This window comes from Uloborus diversus, chromosome 2 (genome assembly GCF_026930045.1).
Source record: "Uloborus diversus isolate 005 chromosome 2, Udiv.v.3.1, whole genome shotgun sequence".
Classification (NCBI taxonomy): Eukaryota; Metazoa; Arthropoda; class Arachnida; order Araneae; family Uloboridae; genus Uloborus; species Uloborus diversus.
This window is the reverse complement of record NC_072732.1, coordinates 213982392-214003185: the sequence shown is the minus strand read 5'-3', so window position 1 is coordinate 214003185 and position 20794 is coordinate 213982392. Positions and strand designations below refer to the sequence as shown.

At 35.7% G+C, this 20794-nt stretch overlaps 1 protein-coding gene across 1 annotated transcript in view; it reads right to left on the bottom strand.

Moving 5' to 3' along the window:
- The window catches only part of LOC129216790 (patj homolog), a 692348-nt gene that overhangs the window by 421205 nt on the left and 250349 nt on the right, over positions 1-20794 (bottom strand). Inside the window, exon 6 of the mRNA XM_054851005.1 lies at positions 12312-12495. Coding sequence (XP_054706980.1) covers positions 12312-12495 — 184 coding nt within the window. The remainder of the gene's footprint in view (positions 1-12311; positions 12496-20794) is intronic.

Below are 20794 nucleotides of genomic sequence, written 5' to 3'. Positions count from 1 at the left end.
AAAACTGTGAGACAATTCCTTCGCTTTTTATTGATAGATTTAATGAAGAAAGTAGTGAATAAATTTCAGCTAAGATTAAACAAATTCGAGCTAAAAATGCAAATAACTCCCGCCGTAAGTAAGAGCATTGAAACAAATTGCGTAGAACGCGGGAAATTCTACTCTTTCTAACGATATGTAATATTAATATGTGCAAGTAATTTTTCACTCCCATATTGAGGAATTTACGTGAAAATTGGGCCTAAATTAGAATAAAAAAAGAACTATTCATTGAATTCTTTTCGAACTGGCCTGTAAACTTTCTCAGAGCTTAAAGGAACAAATTGTGAAAATTTCAGCAAAATCGGCCGGGTAGATCTCGAGTTTTAAGAGTTCAAACACACAGACGCTTTTTGGAGACTTCATTTTATACTATGTAGAGATTTTGAATTACAATTACTGTTCAGTGTCTAGTAATATGGCACGGTACCGGACCTTCTTTCTGAGAGAGCATATCGTCGCCCCAGAGCAACAGTAGGATTTCTTACTATTATTTCTGAGTTTTGACTTCTTACTGTTGCTCTGAGGACACATGATTGAGAAAGTATTTCACCATCCTGACAACATTCAGAACTTTGCTTCAAGCATTCCTTTACCACTCCAAAAAAAAAAAAAATTCTATCTTCGCTGAATATTTTCTTCACTTGATGCAAAAAAAAAAACGCCATACGGCTCCAACAGTCCACTCGAACCTAATGAATTTTTCATGTAACCCGATCTCCTGAACGTACTCACACCTCCTCCACATCCAGGAAAAGGCCGAGAGCGGCGGGGGGCATCAAATTCCTTCTTCCCTAGCCCCCCCCCCCTTTCCTTCGCGGCGACATAATTATTCGCCGTTATTGCGTCCAGAACGGAGCCATGACGGATGAAAGCGAAGTTTCGCTTTACGCATTTGTCTCTGACACATTAATCAGTCCGCAACGGACACTCGGCTTTATCGCTGCTAACCGATGGTGCACACCAGCAGATCTTCGCCTCCGCATTATGGTAATCTTTAGTCTCTTTTCTGCCATTTTTGTTTTATTATTATTGGATAAAGAAAACCATTAATTAAAAAAAAAATTGGTGGAATATTGCAAAAAGAAAAAATGCCATTAAGCTGACTACAAAGAAATTGTATCGAAAATATAGGGAAAAAAAAAAGCACCAACTAGAAACTAATGTACTCCATTGTTCGGTCAGCAGAACACTGTTTAATTTTTTATAGTTCAGGGTCAGCCTACTGATGTCACTCTTTTTTTCAGCATTTTGGACTCTTTCTTCCCCCATGGGCGGATACAGACTACCATTTTAGGGGGGGGATCATGCTGAAGAGTGTCCCCCCCCCCCTTCCCAACGAAATTACGATTTTGAGTGCGAAAATTTTCTAAACTGCTTGGGCGTCAAAAAAAAAATAAAAAAAGCACCAAATCGGCCAAAAATAATGCACCTAGTAGAGCAAATAGGTTACTAATTAATTTTATAAGCAATGAAAAGGAGTATTTCAAATGTGCTCATAACAAATCTTTAATAAATTAAAGATATTACTGACTTGATTCATAATTTGTGTGAACACAATGTGGATGTGTGAAAGTATTAGTTTTAGAGTGGCATACAATTACTGAATATATTAAAGCTAAAACCACAAATTATTATCCAGATCCACAGTATGCAAGATTTGTTCTTCAACAAGAGCAATCGATATGAGAATTTCTCATCAACAGCGTGTACTGCGATGACACCCGAGTCTGTACAAACATAACAGTACTGTTACGATAAGCACAGAAGACGTATTTGCTCTTCGTAACAGCTTGCCTATAAACAATGTTTTCTGGTCATTTTTGATTGGGAAATATATTTTAAAAAAATTCTGACAGCAGACCATCTGAACTAAGTATTCGGAGGCCCAAAATTTCACATTTTGAATTTAACTACAAAAACTAATTTTCGGCTCAACGTGGCAGTATACCTGCTCTTACAGCTTGTTCTCCACTAGAAGTAAACTCTATAAAGATCGGACCTCCTCTAAATGCATTCTAGCATCTAGTGTAAAGACGTGAAAAGCTGGCAGAGGACAAGAAAGATTTTCCACCTATTGGAACAGCGTTCAATTTCTAATCAGGAAAGTCCGCAGCTGTCTTGCGATGCCATTACAGTCCCTCTGAACGTCCCGAAATGAGAAGCTCTGCTTCCAAACCATGCAGCCATCTCAAGGACACGAAAACACATCTCTTCATCCACCGTTCACACTCTTAATGAGCCGTGAGGATCCTCAACAAACGCGTCGAGCTGCATCACTAATTAGATCTCCGGAGTCCTCTTCCCGAAGCAGCTCGTCTCGGATTCACAAGCAGAGAAGATGAAGTGACAGACGAGCCTCCAGCAACAAGGTGCCATATCTCGGTGACACGTGGAAGTTCGATAGCAGTAATGACGATGCGAGATCTTTTCAGGAAAATGCAATGGAGGTGCTAATTCTTCGCGTTATCTTTTAGCACACGCTAGCATCGTTGAATTTATAGTGGTGCGAGTTTTCAATAGGTTATTGTCGTCACAGATACTGCGGGACCGGGTTGACTCGCCAATAATTGCTCTCTTATTCAATTAACAGTTGTATCATTTATAAACAGTTCCATGCTGATTTTAATGTATAATGTAGGGGTATGTCCCCCCCCCCCGGCAAAAACTACCCCTTGGCTTTACTGGGTGTTCTTCCCCTTGTTCTAAATGACAACCCTTTTGTAATGTAATTATGATATAGTTGTATTCGACATGGGGGTGTCAGAGAAAGCGTTGTTATGGTTATGATTTTTCATATTCATACGTCTTATTGATGCTTGAGAAAAGACTCGTACATACTGAAATTAAATGAAATAAATTGGGATAAAGAACTTCACTCTCCTCTTTACTTTTATGTACTTATTTATTTTCTGGAATCAACAAAAATATGTTTTCTACAAAGACATGGTCTCTAAACAATAGGTTAGTTTTTTTAGCGTCAAAGTTGTTTTTATCTTCAGCAGGCATTGGATATTTTTTCTTAATCAAGGGACACCAGTTGATACCAAACGGCCGTTGAGGCTAAAGTAATTTTATAGTGGTAGTTTTAAAAGAAATGAAGTTAACGCCGAACAATAGTCATGAAATTAAATCCTATGGCAACCTTTCGGTAAACATTACGGCTTTATTTTATTGAAAGCAGTTAGCGGCGGTATTTTCTGGTGAGGAAAAACACTTAAAGCAACAAATATCAGTATTATTTTATCGAACGCAGACGGCGCTAAACAACTATTGGTGTGAAAAAATTTGAGACAACTTTAACGTTAATGTCATTCTAGTGAAAGCAGTTAGCGCCAAGCAAGAGTTGGCAAGGGGGAGGGGATTTAAAAGCAACTCTTTAAGATAATCATCAATTTAACTTCCCAGAACTGTATTGGGCGCAGAGCTATTCCTGGTGAAAAAAAAAATAATTGACATCCTAAAAGGGGCATTCAACTATAACGTAAACAAGAAGTTCCGTCTAGAAATAAACGAGCCTACTTTCCCGTATACCCTTATCTACTTTCTTGTACCTGATCAACATTCTCAAAAATAGCTAAAATCGCAAATTGTTTTAAACATATTTTTAAAATTTTCTAAGCTGATTTCTAGGAATGAAATATGCCTCACTCATCTAAAAAATTAGATGCGTAAAGAAAATAAATAAACGAACAAATAAAATAGCAGCACCTATTAAACAAAGCAGCTAATACTTTTTTCCATTAAAACAAGAAGTTCCGTCTAGAACTAAACGAGCCTACTTTCCCGTATACCCATACTATTTTCTAGTACAGTGAAACCTGTGTAAGTTGATCACTTGCGGTGCAGTACTTTAGTGGTCAACTTAGACAGGTGGTCAACTTACAAAAGGTTTGTTATATGATTCTTAGCCAAATTTGGTGCATATTGGTGGTCAACATAGACAGGTAATCAACTTACAAGGGTGGTCAACTTTACAGGTTTTACTGTACCTGATCAATATTCTCAAAAATAGCTAAAATCGCAAATTGTTTCAAACATAATTTTTTAATATTTTAAGTTGACCCTTTTAGGAATATACCTCACTCATCTAAAAAACTAGATGCGTAAAAATATAAATAAATAAACGAACAAATAAAATAGCAGCACCATTTAAACACAGCAGCTAATACACTTTTTTCCATTAAAAAAAATCTTTAACCGCTTTCAAAACGAAAAAATAATTAAAATTAACAAGCTTATTAAAATAAATACATCAAATAAAAAAAAAACAGTCCCTTTTTCCCCTGTAGCAAAAATAATTTTTTTATGAATTAATGCACTTACCAAAATAAATAAAAACAATAAAATGTCAACTTAAAAAAAATAATTTTCAATGTAAAAAAAAAAGAAAAAAAAAGAAAAGAAAAGGGGGAAAAAAAAAAGATCGTTTGCGCATATCTTTATGTAGAAACATAAATGACTTCGCGTTTATCCGCCGTAAACTGAATACCTAAATTAAAACTTTACACCGAAAATAAAAACAAGTCGTATTAACAATAATTATTTCGCACTTAAAACCATGGCTGCGGAGTCGGAGTCAATCTCATTTTGAGATAAAGGAGTCGGAGTCGAATATCCAAGAATCGGAGTCAGTCATTTTTCCTCCGTGTATGAATTTTTGCCAAAGCTACGAAGTCAGAGTCGAAGTCGCGGGGAGTTAGAGTCAGACTAAAACTCGGGCACAGGGAGTCAGAGTCAGCTGCCCCAAAATTCTCGGAGTAGGAGTCGGAGTTGGGAGTTTGTCGTCAAGAGCTATTTCTAACAAAACTTGTTTGAAGTAAATCCGCCTTCAAGTGCGAATCTACATTGACTTTCATTTTTCCCGTAGGCGCTAATGTTAAGGGATTTGAACTGTTCAAAATTGAACGGAAAAATGTTCAAATAAAAAAGATATTTTATATACAAGTTTTTCATCGAAGTTTTTTCCTACAAAGTTTGTTTGAAACATATTCGCCACTAAGTTCGGAATTGCCTTGAATTTCCCGTAGGCGCTCTAGTGTTTTTTGAACTGTTCAAAATTGAACGAAAAATAGTTCAAATCAAAAAGTGAAATACAGGAATGAGGTGCCCTCGTCAAGATCTTTCAAACAAAAAAAAAAATTTGTTCCAATCGGACTATTCACTCGAAAGTTATTAGGGAGGGGACAGACAGACACATTTTCCCCCATCTCAATATCCTACTTTCCTATTTTTATTTTTTCAATATTTTTTTTCCTTTTTTTTTCTTGTTTCACGGTATTTTTAAGATGCATTAAGCCTTCTTTCATGCTTTTTTCTTCTTTCTCTTACTTTTACTATGAAAGTAGGCTAAAAAGGCAAACAGATCCTGGCATAAACGTATCGGGTGAAACGGGATAATAAGTTTAAATCTAAATTTACATGGTCATACAAGATCATTTAAAATATAAATCAAGTTACAATAGATTATCTATTATCAGTGGCGCACACAGGAATTTTACAAGGGGAGGGTCCAAGGTCGAAACCTCATCTCACATCATACCCCAATACGCCGTCAAACATATTGGCTTAATTTTATCGATTCCCTAGAACGAAAAATAGTAAAAAATAAGGTATTGAATTTTAAAAAAAATAGCCTCATTTTATGAAATATACTTAAATAAATAACCATAGAAAGCAAAATAATTTACGCTTTTATTTTTCTCATAATTAAAAAACGGATTCAAGTTCATTGAATTTCATTTTAATCTGTAATTGCAAAACTAAAAACATGGTTATTACAGTGTATTCATTTATAAACACCATTCTGATTCTTACAGACAATTCGTTGTTGTAGGAAAAGTGCACAATATTTTTAAAAATCTTTAAACATGAGGATTTTATTTTTTCACTTATATGAAATGCCTTTGTTTGAAATTATTCTACGTACAAAAAACATAGAATCGTAATTAATCGGGGGGGGGGGGAAGCAAGCCCTATGGGAGGGGTCCAGACTCCTTGGACCCCTCCCTTGTGTGAGCCACTGTCTATTATATTTACTTCAATATCCTACAAGAAAAAAATTATTAGGAATTTTTTTTTTAAATATTTATGCAAAAATGATTTCTTGTTCTACCCCCGGTAGGCCTTTGGTTGGTCAAGCTGGGAGTAGTGCCAGAGAAGCGGCATTACATGGGCTAGATGGAACTAAAGCCCTGGATCGTACCTAAATTATAGATATGTCCGCCATCTAGGGGCTAAACGATGCTTTCTTCCTACGTCTGCTATGATGAAGTAGAGTGTTTTGCTTCTTGATTGTTAATCAACATAGTTAATAAGAAATAATCAAGAACGCATCGTTTAGCCCCAAGATGGTGAACGTGTTGCTGCTTATTCTACAATTCAGGGGTTTAGATGGAACACCACGCTAGCGGTCTCATGCGCCACTAAGCGTTAAGAGAATCAGGTCAAGTCAAGAGCATCCCACATTTTGTACAAAGAAGTTGTATGCAGAAGAAATCATTTCAAGGCCTCTAAAAACCGGGAGGCACTAGCAAGGCCTAGTGGATATGTTCGGTAATCAAGACTCGCATAGGAACAAACATTTACCAATTGAATACCTGGTTAGGAAAATAAAGATTCAAAATCTGTTTTGACAAATAAAAATGAAGGGCACCGGACAAAAATCATATCAGTCAAAAAGAAAAAAAAAAGATAAATTTGAGAAAAACGGAATTGAACGGTTGACTGACAAGATTTTCCTCTGATACCACTTATTTTCAAACAAATATTTCAGCTGATTAACTGGGTTTTGCGCAAAATAAGATGGGTTATTCGAAAAGTGTACTTCAGCAACCACTAGATGGAATCATTATCCCGTTTTCTTGAAAAACCTGACTCATGGGGTTTTTCAACTTTAATCCTCAAATGTATTTATTCAACGAAAAGAATACCCTCAACTTGCCACTCCACCTACATATTGATTACCACCAAACGCAGATACGTCATTTTTAAATTAAATTTTCCAATTAAACGAAACAAAAGTCATCGCATTTAACGTCGCCCACCCCACCCGAGCCGGCGAACAGCAAATAGAATCTCCCCTTCGCCCCCAGGAAACGAAACATTCGAAATCACTTGGCGTGAAACGTCGATCGAAGCCCGAAGTTTCCGACCTTTTGCGCGGACGAGTCCCGTGTGTATTTCAAAGCCAAGGCAGGTCGCGAAGTCTTCAAGCGATCTCGGGGGAGTCTGCAGTTAGTTCTTCTTGCAAAACTCTTCGATCACAGAACCCTTCAAGTAATCTCCGGGGTGAACGCAATTCAAGGAGTATTTCCGCGCAGACATTCGCCAAAAGTGAAATTCAATCGGTAAACAAGGATTTAATGAAAGTAAGCGGTTCGGCCCTGTATCGATTTCGGTGTTTTTTATGTGGGATTAAAATAAAAGCACTTAACCGGAATGACATATAAAGGAGAAATATTCTTATAGAATTTTATAGGGGAATAAAATTGTATGGGAAGATTTTATCACTCTGCTCGATGAAAATATATAATAACACTGAAAAAAGCCTGCAAATGATATTAATTATGAATGAATTTTATCACTCTGATTGCTAAAAATAATATCACTGATAAAGTCATGCAAATAATATTTATGGACTTAATGATGATATTAATAATAATGAACTTTCTGATGATAATTGTGAATTTTATCACTCTGCTTGATGAAAGTAATTAATAGCACGGACAAAGCCAAGCAAATGATATTAATGAATTTAATGATCACATTTGTGAATTTTACCACTCTGCTTGGTAAAAATAAAGACATAAAAAAAATTAATTTGAATTTTGACATCATGAATTCAAATTATGTTTTTCGCAATCACAAGTGTGTGTATGTAGGCGTGTGTTTGTGTGTGGGGGTATGTGTTTGTGTGTAGGGGTTATGTGTAAGTGTGTGTGTTTGTGTCTGTGTGCTGGCATAAGTGTGTGTATGAATGTGTGTGTGGGGGTGGGGTATGTGTATGTGTGTGTGTGTCTGTATGTATATGCGTGTGTATATGTGTTTGTATGTGTAGATGTATGTGTGTATGCGTATGTGTGTGTAGTTGTGTATGTATGCGCGTGTGTGTAGGACATGGATGCAACCTGGACGCGGCTTTCGCTAGAGGTGCAGCATCGTGAGGAGACCGTCGACGGTGATGGTGCGGAGGGTGGCGGTGGGAAAACGTCAAAAGACGCCCAAAACAGTCAAGTGAGAACAATAAGCAATCGTGATTGCTCAAAAACGATATTAATGAATTCGCTTTTTTACAACAGTGTCTACAGAATTTTAAAAATGTAACTTCTTGACTTGTTCGTGACCTTTCATGCCTACATATTGCCGTGGGCAGGTAAACAGCAATATCTGCAGAAATGAGTTTTGTAGATATTTGAAGATAGTTTCGGATCGCGTTTTGGATTCAATAATAACAATAGCGAAATTTTGGGGGGTGGGGGGGGGTTCACTTTTTTTTCAGAGGAAACCAAATTAGCAAGCTTACTACCTTTTACCTGCCCACGGCACAGTGGGATGGTTTGATTTCAAACACAATACTCAAATTTACAAAACTAATCAGTTTGCCCCCCCCCCCCCCCATTAATACGTTAAAATAAGGAGTTCCTCAAACAAACTGGCGGAACATACTAAAACATTAAAACCCCTCTAAAGCGGACGCTAGCGGGAGAAATATTTTTGTCCGCAATAGAGGGGTGTCCGCAGGACAGGGTTTGTTTAATAATGTTATTCGCCTTGGAATTGGGGAATTAAAAGTTGTTCGCATCGACAGGGATGTCCGCATTTGAGGGGTGCCCGTTAGGAGGGCTTTTACTGTATATGGGCAGTTCTCAAAAGGTGGGAGCAAACACAGACCTCAACTTTGAAGGTTCAACACCAAATAACTTTCATTTTAATTAACTGAAAAATTTTTGAGTTAAATTATAATACTGTATAGAGACAAGATTTGACATAAATTGTGGAAAAATTGCTCTTCAAATGCCCTTAAAAAAAAATTTCTTTGCTAAAAGGCACAATTTTGGACATACCAAAACGTTAACTGAGCAAATGTACCATTAAAAAAAAAAATTTTTTTAATTATTTCCATACGTTTCAAAAAATAATTAAAGGTATGAATCTTACACTGAATAATTTCTTGTTAATATTTTACACAAATAACAAAAGTAAAGACAGATTATTTACTTTGTAAACGATTTTAGAAAAAAGTAAGTTTGAAATTTGATGTATGTCCAAAAGTTACGATCTTTACAATGCTATTATTTGAGAACTAAGTATATGATGTTTTCGTTTTAAAGGTATTTATCGATCCTGAGAATCTATTTTTAATTGTTTAAAAGTGTTTTCATAAGCTTTTATGCAGTATCTTAGAAGATAAGTATTTTTTCTTAAACATACATGTGAAATGTCCAAATCGCGTTACGATCTTGAAGCCGATAATTCTGTCCGTTTATTCATAATTTTTGATCATCCACTGTCTTCTAACCTCAATAAAAAAGGTTATTATAATGTTATCTTCTTTAATCCATTGGTATTTTGCATTATTAATACGTTACACATTGAACAATACATAAATTACAGTAGAAACATGGCTGGTTATGATCGAACGAAAGCCATTTTGCGCTAAAATCGCCAAGCAAACTCCGTTGGCGACAACACAGTGTACGATAAGCTAAAGGTTACCAGAGGGGAATTCCAGTTGAACAAATGTAGTTTTTTGTCAGCTGCACTAGTTTTGGCGACTTTATCACCTGCGCTAGCGATCCCCCCCCCCCCCCCGCTTTTATTATTTTAGAATTTTTTTTTCTCTTTCTTTTCGAAACATAATTTAACGATCTCCAAATAGAAATACGAATTTCATTTTTCAATAATTATTTTTAGACATCGTTTTAATTTTTATGACATTAAAAAAAATATTCATTTTTAAAACTGATGTCACTTTTTACATTTGTATTATTTTTAATTTGAAGCTTTTTTTTTTTTTTAACTTTTCATCAACTTTTTCAAAATCATTCCAAAACTTATATTTAACTTTATTTATCATTATATGTAAAGAGCAGTATATATAGCCATTCAAGTACTTGATTAATATCCTCTTTATTATTAAACTGCAAAATTCAAAAAGTAGTAAATAAAATTTTCATTGGAAAAGTTAAAAATCAGATTAACAATTGTCAAAAATGGTGAAACTTACATTAAGATGATGTCCAAAATCCGTTACCTACAGGACAACAATGTCCAAAATCTGTTACCTACAGACTGCTGATTTAATTTGCTAATTAACAATTTTTACAAATACCTGCTGTCTTTTCATGTTCATATATTGTGTTCTAGGTATGCATACTATAGAATAAAAGCAAAATTGATGTCAAATTTGAAAATTTTTGAAATTGCTCAAAGTTAACTTTTTTGTTCCCACCTTTTGAGAACTGCCCATATATCTCTCCCGAGATAGCAGTTTATAATGTGCCAGAACTTATATTCATTTATATGAGAATTAAATAAAATGATATCTATATTCTACGTCAGAGGCCTGTTTAGGCTATTCTTTGAAACTCATAAAGAACAAATGTAATTGGGAAAACCAATGCTTTACTAAATTTTACTCGCTAAAATCAACATGTCAAATGACCGCGATGTAAAAACAGATCCTTTTATATATTTGCGATCGTTAAAACGCAACATAGACAAAATAGAAGTTTTTATGTATGCATCAAATAATCTCCTGAAGTTTAAAAAAAAATGAGTAGCGTTAATCGCATATTGATCTCGAATTAAATCTGAATAATTTTGTGTTTCTATGTACAAGAAAGATCATGCTTAAATTTTCTACTGTACCTTCCTGTTACGCTATTTTATTTTGTCACACGGAATAACGAAACAGTTTGGATTATTCGAAGAGATAAGTCTCAACCTGTCGATCATTAACGATCTCAAGGCTGATATGCAGATCCATTCCTCCTCACAGCATTGTTTTAAGAAAAGCGATGGTGCGGAAAAAAATGAGCGCGCGAAACGAACGAATGAGGGTGTCAAGTCTTACTCTTCATAAAATTGGATCCTTTTTACATATAATTATTTCTAGAAGAATAAAATAATGGAATGAAAAGATTATCTCATTCGTTATAAATATTTCGCCTGGTGTCAATCAGACACCCGCAAATTGCTACCGACAATCTGGAGAAAGTTTTCAATTACACTATCACACATTCTACTCATTTCTTTTCTGGTTCAGGAAATATTGAGCAAATCTTAACTCCACAGATAAAGAGCGTTATAAATATTTGGTGCTGATATTTAAATTTTCGATTTACTTAATGCACAATTCCCACAAATGATCAACAAGGAATTTATCGTTCCACTTCAAATGCTCTTTAAGTACTCATTAAAACTTCTACACTTCCAGAAATGAAAAGAAGTTCGTGCAACTTTACTTACGAGTTCCAAGACAGATGTCTCAGAGGAACTTCGAAGCACATTTCATTTAAACAGAGAAATTAACAGCACTACCAGCAGATTGAGAGAGAGATAGCGAAATAATTAGCAAAATATCATAAAGAAGTGTTGCTCGAGACAACTTCAGAGAACTAAGGATTAAAATCTCACGGAGAAACCAATAACCATTAAACGTTTTAATATGTCAAGGATATTAGACACAGAGTTTCTTAATTTCTGCAGAAAAATTAATGAACTAATTTTTAAACGATACTATTACAAGAATACTTACCTATAAAATAATAACATGCATTTTAGAAATTAAGTTCAGGAATTATTATCAAAATAGTTTTTAACCTTAAAATATCATCTAGATCCTTGAAGTCATACTGTTAAAAATATCTTCGATCCGATACGGTAATGTTAGTTGGATTAAAAGACACGAGAAAGGAATCTCCCGAATGAGTAGCTTTAATAGCAGAAAAGTGCAACAAATATTAGTACTGTATTTATATTTATCTTCAACCACATCCCATCTTTTCGATCTAAAAACTTGACCATACCGGAAGCAAAGCCGTTTAAATGTTATTTCAATCACAGAGATAGCTGATACTCGTTAATAAAAGTCGCACAAACATACAACCTGGCTGAACATGATCCTTGTAAAATTTCGAGTATTTTGGTATATGGTTCGAGCGTCAATTCTCTGGCGTTCTCGAGAAAATCAAATGACATACAGATAGATTGATACGGTCAAAATTTAAAATATTAAATTCAAATCACAGGAAAAAATGGGTACTCACCACCATGTCGTTGTTGGGCGAAGCGTCCTCTCGCAGGGGGGTGATCCCGCCCCTGGCCACGACCAGCTCGACGAGGCCCCTGGCCTGCTGCAGGATGCTTATGGCCTGCTGGTGGGAGATGTTGCTGTCCAGAGGCTGCCCGTCGATCGCCAGGATCTGGTCGCCCTCGCAAAGACGCCCATCCCTGAAAAACACATCGTGATATGTGTATTTCAAGATTCTACTTCAATGAAGTAAAAGCAAAAATCATGAAGTTGCAAGGTTCTATATTTTTAACAGAAACTTTAATCGAACAGCAATAGGTCGTGTTCAAAACTTACAGAGCTAACTTCAGACATAACTAGTATTGACTGAAAAGACTGCACCGCAAAAAGAGCGGTTTCGGCTACATAAAAGGACACAAGTAGTATTGAGTTAACTTGTATAAATAATTTTAACACATCAGTCTCAATCAAAGGACTTAAAGCAAAGATAAATGAAGCGTTAAATATCCAAACCAGCTCAATCCCTGGGCCAAAAGCGTTTTATTTCACAACTTTGCACCTCTTTTTCTGTACTATCAGGCTACAAAACAATTTGGAACGAATCTCGCTCAATCAGATCTAAAACCGCTGGGGAGAACCAGTTACATTTCAAAACTAGCTCAATCTACGTCTCTACTAGTATAACCCCACCCGGACTAACTAGGACCAAAGGCAATTCGAATAAACGAAAATCCGGATAATAAGCAAAACATTCTTAAATAAGCAGAAATATCTTTTATTGCAGCAGAAACAATGCTTTGTAACCAAATTAAACAGGATTGTTACTCACGAGCACTTTTATAATTTACTAGTGGTACCCGCACGGCTTTGCCCGTAATAGAAAAATTAAAAGGTCTTTTGGTTCGCCTGTACATTTACAAATAAAGTATGGTGAATTTCCTCGCCAATTGGCTTGTGCCCATGTTACGTACGGTTCCACCGTTTTATAATTTCGTAATTTATTCGTCCATCTCATGATAATTTTGTTCTTAAAATTGGAATAGAAAAAGAACCACATCGAATTTTCGAAAACTCGCTTCGAGGTGCACACCCCATGCTACAAACTAACTTTGTGCCAAATTTCATGAAAATCGGCAGAACGGTCTAGGCAATATGCGCGTCACAGAGATCCAGACATCCTCCGGACATCCAGACAGAGAGACTTTCAGCTTTATTATTGGTAAAGATAAAGATAGCTCAGCTGCAGTGGTGTCGGAATGACGCTCACGCCATGCTGTTAGTTAGAGTACTGTAATTTATTGTACGTTCATGTAGGAGTTTTACATTTTTTGACGATAAATAAAACCGAATATTTGGTGCATTTTCAGTTCGGTTCTTTCTATTCTAATTTAAAATAGTGATTAAAAAAATTAAAAAAATAAAAACAATATATTTAGTGTCGCCGCTTATTTGAATCACGTTTGTTCTAAATAATTTTGATTCCATAAAGCGGCTGATTCAGTAAAGCAGCTAATTTAATAAAGCTGGATTTTTGTTCTGTTTTTGACAATTTGATTCATTAAAGAGGTTGATTCAATTAACCACTGATTCAATTAAACGGCGTCCACTGTATATATTTTTTTAACTCTACAAATTTGATTCGGATAAACTGAAGATCCAGATGAATGGGAGCGGGATAAACGAGGTTCTACTGTATTTCTAAATCTATCTATATATCTAGGGCGATTTCACAGAAAACGGTAATTTTGTCCCGCACGTGACGCTTCAATGGAATGGACATACCGTAAACCGGGGTTACTTTGATACAGGTTTCGCATATTTTGTATTGTAGCACCCTCATTTTTCAAGATATTTCAACAATTCTTCAACCAAACGATAGCTTAACATCTCAGCTTTAAATTGCCGTTTGAAATTCTTCGTTATATTGAATAAGGAGGGAGAGGGGGTCTTTTTTTTTATTTTTAATGTTACCCCCATCATCCGGGGTTACTTTGTAACAACGTGTTTTCTCCATCTAAAACGACAGTTTCGGTGCTTTGTAATAAAGTTACCCCATCCCCACATAAATCAGTGTTGCCAAAACCATTTTACTGTTTCAATCAATTGGCGATGTCAGCGCACTCTGAAAAGTGATTCTTGAAACCCTGAGACCACCAGGGGGTCGCCAATTGTAAAATTAAGCCCGCCAGAACGGTTCAAAGATAAAATACAGGTTTTTATAAAGTTACCCCGTCAGTCTAAAGTAACCCCGGTTTACGGTACAAATATTTTTTTCCAGTGGTTTAAATAATTATTTCTAAACTAATGAGATATGTTTCCTTTACGTTGGAACACAGCTTTCAAAATCTACAATTTGTTTCGTCATTACTGCATTAATAGAGCAAAAATATTAGCTTATTCATAGGAGAGTTAGCACAGGTTGACTTTGCATGTCCCGCACGTGACGCATGTAAATAAATTTTATTTTAAGTAACAAAACTGTTCAATAGAAATATAATCGTGTCAGAAGTATTCTTTGTATCAAATGTGAAGTTTAAAAAAATTGCTTACCCCTGTTTCAGTAAAATATCAAGAGATATGACGAAATGTTAATGAAATTTAAGCTTATTTTTGTCCCGCACGTGACGGTGGAATGGCCCTCTACTTGCTGCCTAAAACTGCAGATAGAAAACTCAAAGATTAAACATTTGAAGCATTTTTTTCGTTTAATTTCCCTTCCTCTCCTTTAAGACTTCAAGACAGAGCACCCCTTCTGATTTTAAAACTTCGTGCTACTGGTGCCAAGTGTTGTGCTTCTGGGGGCAAGAAATAAACCAGCTCACAGAACATTTCGTTTATATTTAAAGAAATCCTGATCGAATACAGAATTAAGAAGAAAAAGAAAAGTTGCTTCATAAATGAAAATAGCTGGAAAGCACGATTTACATTCAAGAGAAAACTTTTAAAACTTTATTTTTTCTAATGCAATCTCTGAAAAGGAGCGTCAACAAGTTTTAAAAAAATCTGAAAGACTTAGTTTGTATTTCTATTGAACTTGGAATGCTGCTTGATTGAAAAGGATCTTTGAAGAAGCTCCCACTTAAAACGATTTTTCTCGCTCGAAATGAATCCATTCAGCTAGTGTGATTTCAAAGTTTAAAGGTGGAAAAATCGGGAGAAAGTCGAGCTTGTTCGGATGGAAAACGGCATTGAAACGTCGGGGGAAAAAAAAAATAGCACGGAGGATCTCTTGAAGAAATACTTTACTTTAGCTTCGTTTAGTATGATACAGAAATACTGGCTGAAGCTTTAAGCTAAGTGGAGGCTTAAATAAGATTAAGAGAACGACTGCTTTCATGGCTAGAAAGATATCGGGCGCAAAAATCTGCTTGAAAAATTTCGACGTATTGTCCAGTCTATGTAAGCTTGATTTTTAATTTAATTTCATACACCGCAAAAATGGTATATATCCAAACACAAGAGGGAATCAGAACGAAACTTCCCATTCATGCAAAAAAAAAAAAAATCCCATAAATTTACGTTAAGTATTTTCAGCAGCTCTTAAAGAAAAATAATATCATGAGAAACAGGGAAATTAAGTTTTGTCATTCTGGACACAAAACTGGCTTATGAGCAAGACAGTACGCAGAAAGTCAAAGTTCTCATCATTACAAAGCTAAATGAAAAAAAAAACCGTGCTAAACCGTTTTCTTTTCAGCATTAAAATTTACTCAATTTTATTCACACTGCAACAGGGTAAAAGTACCCTTTAATGCAAACAAATACCGAACATCTCGTTACAGAATCCACAGACTGCAACTTTGCTTGAAATATTCAAATATTTGTAGCTACCATTATGAAAGTAATCTCAGCTTTTTTATAAGATTTCTTTGCCTTTAGTTTTGCTGTGGCTATTCCCGGCTGTCGAGAAAAAATAGGAGCGAAACTGACATCGATGGACACTGTAATAAGCAATTATGCTTTTTCTTTCTCGGAATTTTGACTCATTTTTGGCTTTAAGGTGGTAATTGATAGCTTTGTAAATTGTAAGGTACTGTTAAAAATGGACGGCATACGTCAGATTCTCAACCCCCAAGCCCCACATACACGCAAAAGAAATAAATAATTAAAAATTTTATTCTTCTGCGAAGATTAAACAAGTTACTCAACTTCTATATCCCGGACGATTACTGTATACCTCTGGCAAGTTAATCTCCGCTGCCCGACCGATTCAACGATTCCATTAGTTGAAATAGGGGTGAGGAAAAACGGCTTAAGAGCTTGTGGATTTAGTTGGTAGTGTTACTGCCCATTTGGCGAACAATATTACTATTCATATAAGAAGTAGCAAGCGGTACAGGCTTTTTCGCCAATAAAAGGACTGCAAGAGTAGCCCAACTCTACGCCTAACAATTGCTCTTCTTACTGATTGCTCTCCCTTGAAAGAAATGGACTTGCTCAAGGATATATCTCAACTTCTCAGAGGTGGACACTACATATCACCTTATAAACCACTGTTTTGATCCGCTTTCCTGACACTGTAAAATTAAGAAGAATAAACAAGATCATGCTCTTGATTAAAGAAAAAGAAGTAATAAACAAAGAAATCCAGGGAGCAGAGGGCACAAATTAAGTTTATTCATGAGCGCCAAACTTGAAACACAGCGAAAGCAAATTGTTAGAAGAAAAAGTCCTGTGTGCAAGGAGAGAATCTTTTATATTTTAGCAGCCCTCGCACACACAAAGGATGAAAGTCAAATTGCAGCAACAGAAGCGATACAAACTAAAAAATGAAGCAAAACACGCAAATTCCATTTGTCACAGCCAAATGGGAAATTTTTCGAAAACGGAAAACATGAAAGTAAATAATTCTACAACACACTCCCGAAATGGGGACGAAACACCCTTCCTCTTCGAAAGAAGAATAACTTACGAACGCTCGCCATCTATGAAACAGAAAAGAAAGAATTGTAGAAACCGCTTGAGAAAACGATATTTTTACTTTTCCCGCTATAGAAACCACATGCAAAAATGTATTATTAAAAACGTTTCCCATTCTGAAAAACATGAGAACGGTACGCATGAAGAATCACTAAAAATATTGAACTGAAGAACTATGATGTAAGTAAGAATGGTCCTCTTAAACAGAAAAAATAACACGTGTTATAGGTTATTTTTAAATTCCAAATAACTTTCAGCAACAGTTTTACCACTAAATAAATAAATAAATACCTTTGTGCTAAAATAAATGAACACAGAACAAAAGATAATGAGAGAAGGGGATTATTATTTCCCAACTGGAACATCGTTTCATATTTAGGAAAACGATTTTTTCAACTGAATTTCAAAAATTGAAAGTTTAAATTGAAGAGTATTTATGAAATACTTTTGATCATGTTTCAAGTTTCGTTTCTTACAGTATGTATACAAATTTTCAAGTAGATATGATACCCAGAAGTTACTAAAAATTCAAGAAATACAAAAATTTTTAAAAATGTCGACAAAAAAACGGCAAGTCTAACTCAGTTGAAACTTGTTTTTCTCGATTCAGCGCACTAAAGGCATATTAAAATGCGTATAAAAATCACGGTTGCCACTAAGTCCATAAAGAAGCATAGCTTTGAAAAACGATGGGAGCTTATAGAATTCAAAAATTGAACTTCTTAAATGCAAGGAGTAGTCCTTAAACAGTTTTTCTTTTCTTTCAATTAAACCACAAAGTAATTTTATCAACATTTCATGTGTTTAAATAATTTGGTTCAAACAAACAAATAAAATGTCTGACAAAAATGGAACAACGTTTAAAAGCACAAAAAGGATAAAAAGTTTTTTAAAAACTCAGACATGTTTCGGAGGCAATAGCCTCCTTCCTCAGTGCGAAATGAACAAATGGATGAATCAAGGTCAAGGGAGAGTTTAAATGCGTAACCGGAAAAACATTGACCAATCAGCTATCAGCGAGTGCTGGGGCAAAATATGACGTATCCTAACATGTAAGATTGAATAAGATTGGAGAAAAATGCGGAACAGCAAAAGACTCATTGCAAAGAGATTATTTAAGTTTTTATGAATGTAAAAGGATTCCAGAAAATCTAATTCACCTACTGTTGTAGGTCTGCAAATGATCTTGGGCTCCGAAAAGACAAAATTGTGCTCTGTGTCCCAACAATGTTTAGCAATTGAAGATTTGTTCAGTTCCTGTTTTTTAACGTGGTTTTCATGTTGTTTCAAACGAAATTTAAGTGAACGACTTGTCTGTCCCACGTAACCAATATTACATTGACAAGGAATGTGATATATGTCCCACTGATCAAGTCGTTGGATTGGGTCCTTCAGTTTGGAAAAAGAAAGTTTATTTATGGGTCTGTAAACTACGTGAAAGTCAAATTTACTCAGAATTCTAGAAATACGAAAAGAAATGTGTGGATAAAACGGTAAAACCACAAAATTTGTAGAAGAAAAACAACGTATGTTGGAGGTTTTATTCCGGGTAGAAAGTTTGCAAAAAGTCCTGTCGATGACCTGCAGAGGATAACCTCTGTCCAGAGCCACACCTTTCAAAAAATTGAGTTCATTATTGAGAAGGCTCTGATCAGAACATATGGAGATGGCTCGGTTAACAAAAGTATAAAAAGCAGACATTAAGATTTGGCGTTCACTTAAATTTCGTTTGAAAGAACATGAAAACCACGTTAAAAAACAGGAACTGAACAAATCTTCAATTGCTAAACATTGTTGGGGCACAGGGCACAATTTTGTCTTTTCGAAGGCCAAGATCATTTACAGACCTACAACAGTAGGTGAATTAGATTTTCTGAAATCCTTTTACATTCATAAAAACTTAAATAATCTTTGCAATGAGTCTTTTGCTGTTCTGCATTTTTCTCCAATCTTATTCAATCTTACATGTTAGAAAACGTCATATTTTGCCTCAGCACTCGCTGATAGCTGATTGGTCAATGTTTTTCCGGTTACGCATTTAAACTCTCCCTTGACCTTGATTCATCCATTTGTTCATTTCGCACTGAGGAAGGAGGCTATTGCCTCCGAAACATGTCTGCGTTTTTTAAAAACTTTTTATCCTTTTTGAGCTTTTAAACGTTGTTCCATTTTTATCTAATTTACCTTGCACAAAGCGATCGCTTTTCAAATAAAATGTCTATTGATCTGAATTTTACCGGCAAAGGATTGGATGCACTCCGAAAAAAATGGCATCGGAGAAATCTATGTTATTAATCTTTATGATGATGATTACTTATTCCTCCGGTCCAGCCGCAGGCTAGAACAGGTTCATGAGCCCAAGAGTCTCCAAAAAAACATAAGCCAGGAGAGGACTGAAGTAAATGTCCTCTTTTTCCAGTCTCGCACAATTCAAAAGATGGTCTGGTGGAGATACCTGCACCAATCTGCATTTAGTACAGGTCTCAAAAACTTTCTCACCTAAATGAAAAGATAGTTCTTGATGTGCTCACCTGCAAGCGTACTGAGTGTTGATTGACGACTCTATCCGCCTTGATGAAAAGAGCACCACCTGGGGACTGACTATTGAACCAGGGGTGAAATGGGGGAGTCTTTCAAAGTTTTCATTTTAGAACAAATTTCTGAGAAGGTCAAAGTTCTTCTAGACACCAAATTTTCAGTGACACCTTCCTTTGCCAGGGGGTCCGCTGTGTCATTGCCAAAGAGACCAATGTGGGATGGAATCCATTGGAGGTATATCTCATGTTGCTGCGTGAGTTCTTCAAGATTTTTAAGGATTGAGACAGATGTTTTGTCTCCGACGTTTGTCCAGTTGTTAAGATGTTATTAATCTTTATACTTCTTGATAGTGATTTATTCTCAAATGCAACAATATGGTCAAAAAAATTATGTTGCTATAATTACGGATTGTATTTTACAGTCTGAATTCATAGTGTATTATGCAAAAAAGTTCAAAAATGTTCTTTCTAAATTGTGAAATTTAAATTATGCGCCACAATTAATTATATATCCTACTAGTGGTACCCGCACGGCTTTGCCCGTAATAGAAAAATTAAAAGGTCTTTTGGTTCGCCTCTATATTTACAAATAATGCATGGTGAATTTTCTCGCCAATTGGCTTGTACCCATGTTACGGTTCCACGTTATGATAATTTCGTATCTCGCCAATTGGCTTGTGCTCACGTTACGGTTCCACGTTATGATAATTTCGTAATTTACTCGTCCATCTTATGATAGTTTTGTTCTTAAAATTGGAATAGAAAACGAACCACATCGAATTTTCGAAAAATCGCTCCGAGGTGCACACCCCCATGCTACACACCGACTTTGTGCCAAATTTCATGAAAATCGGCCGAACGGTCTAGGCGCTATGCGCGTCACAGACATCCAGACATCCTCCGGCCAGACTTTATTATTAGTAAAGATAAAGATACGCCATCACATACGTTATGTATACTAGCAAGAAAGATTATTAAATTTGGGTTTTAAAGCCATAATTAGTAGGGGAGATACGGGCAAGATGGGGTGGCGGGCAAGACG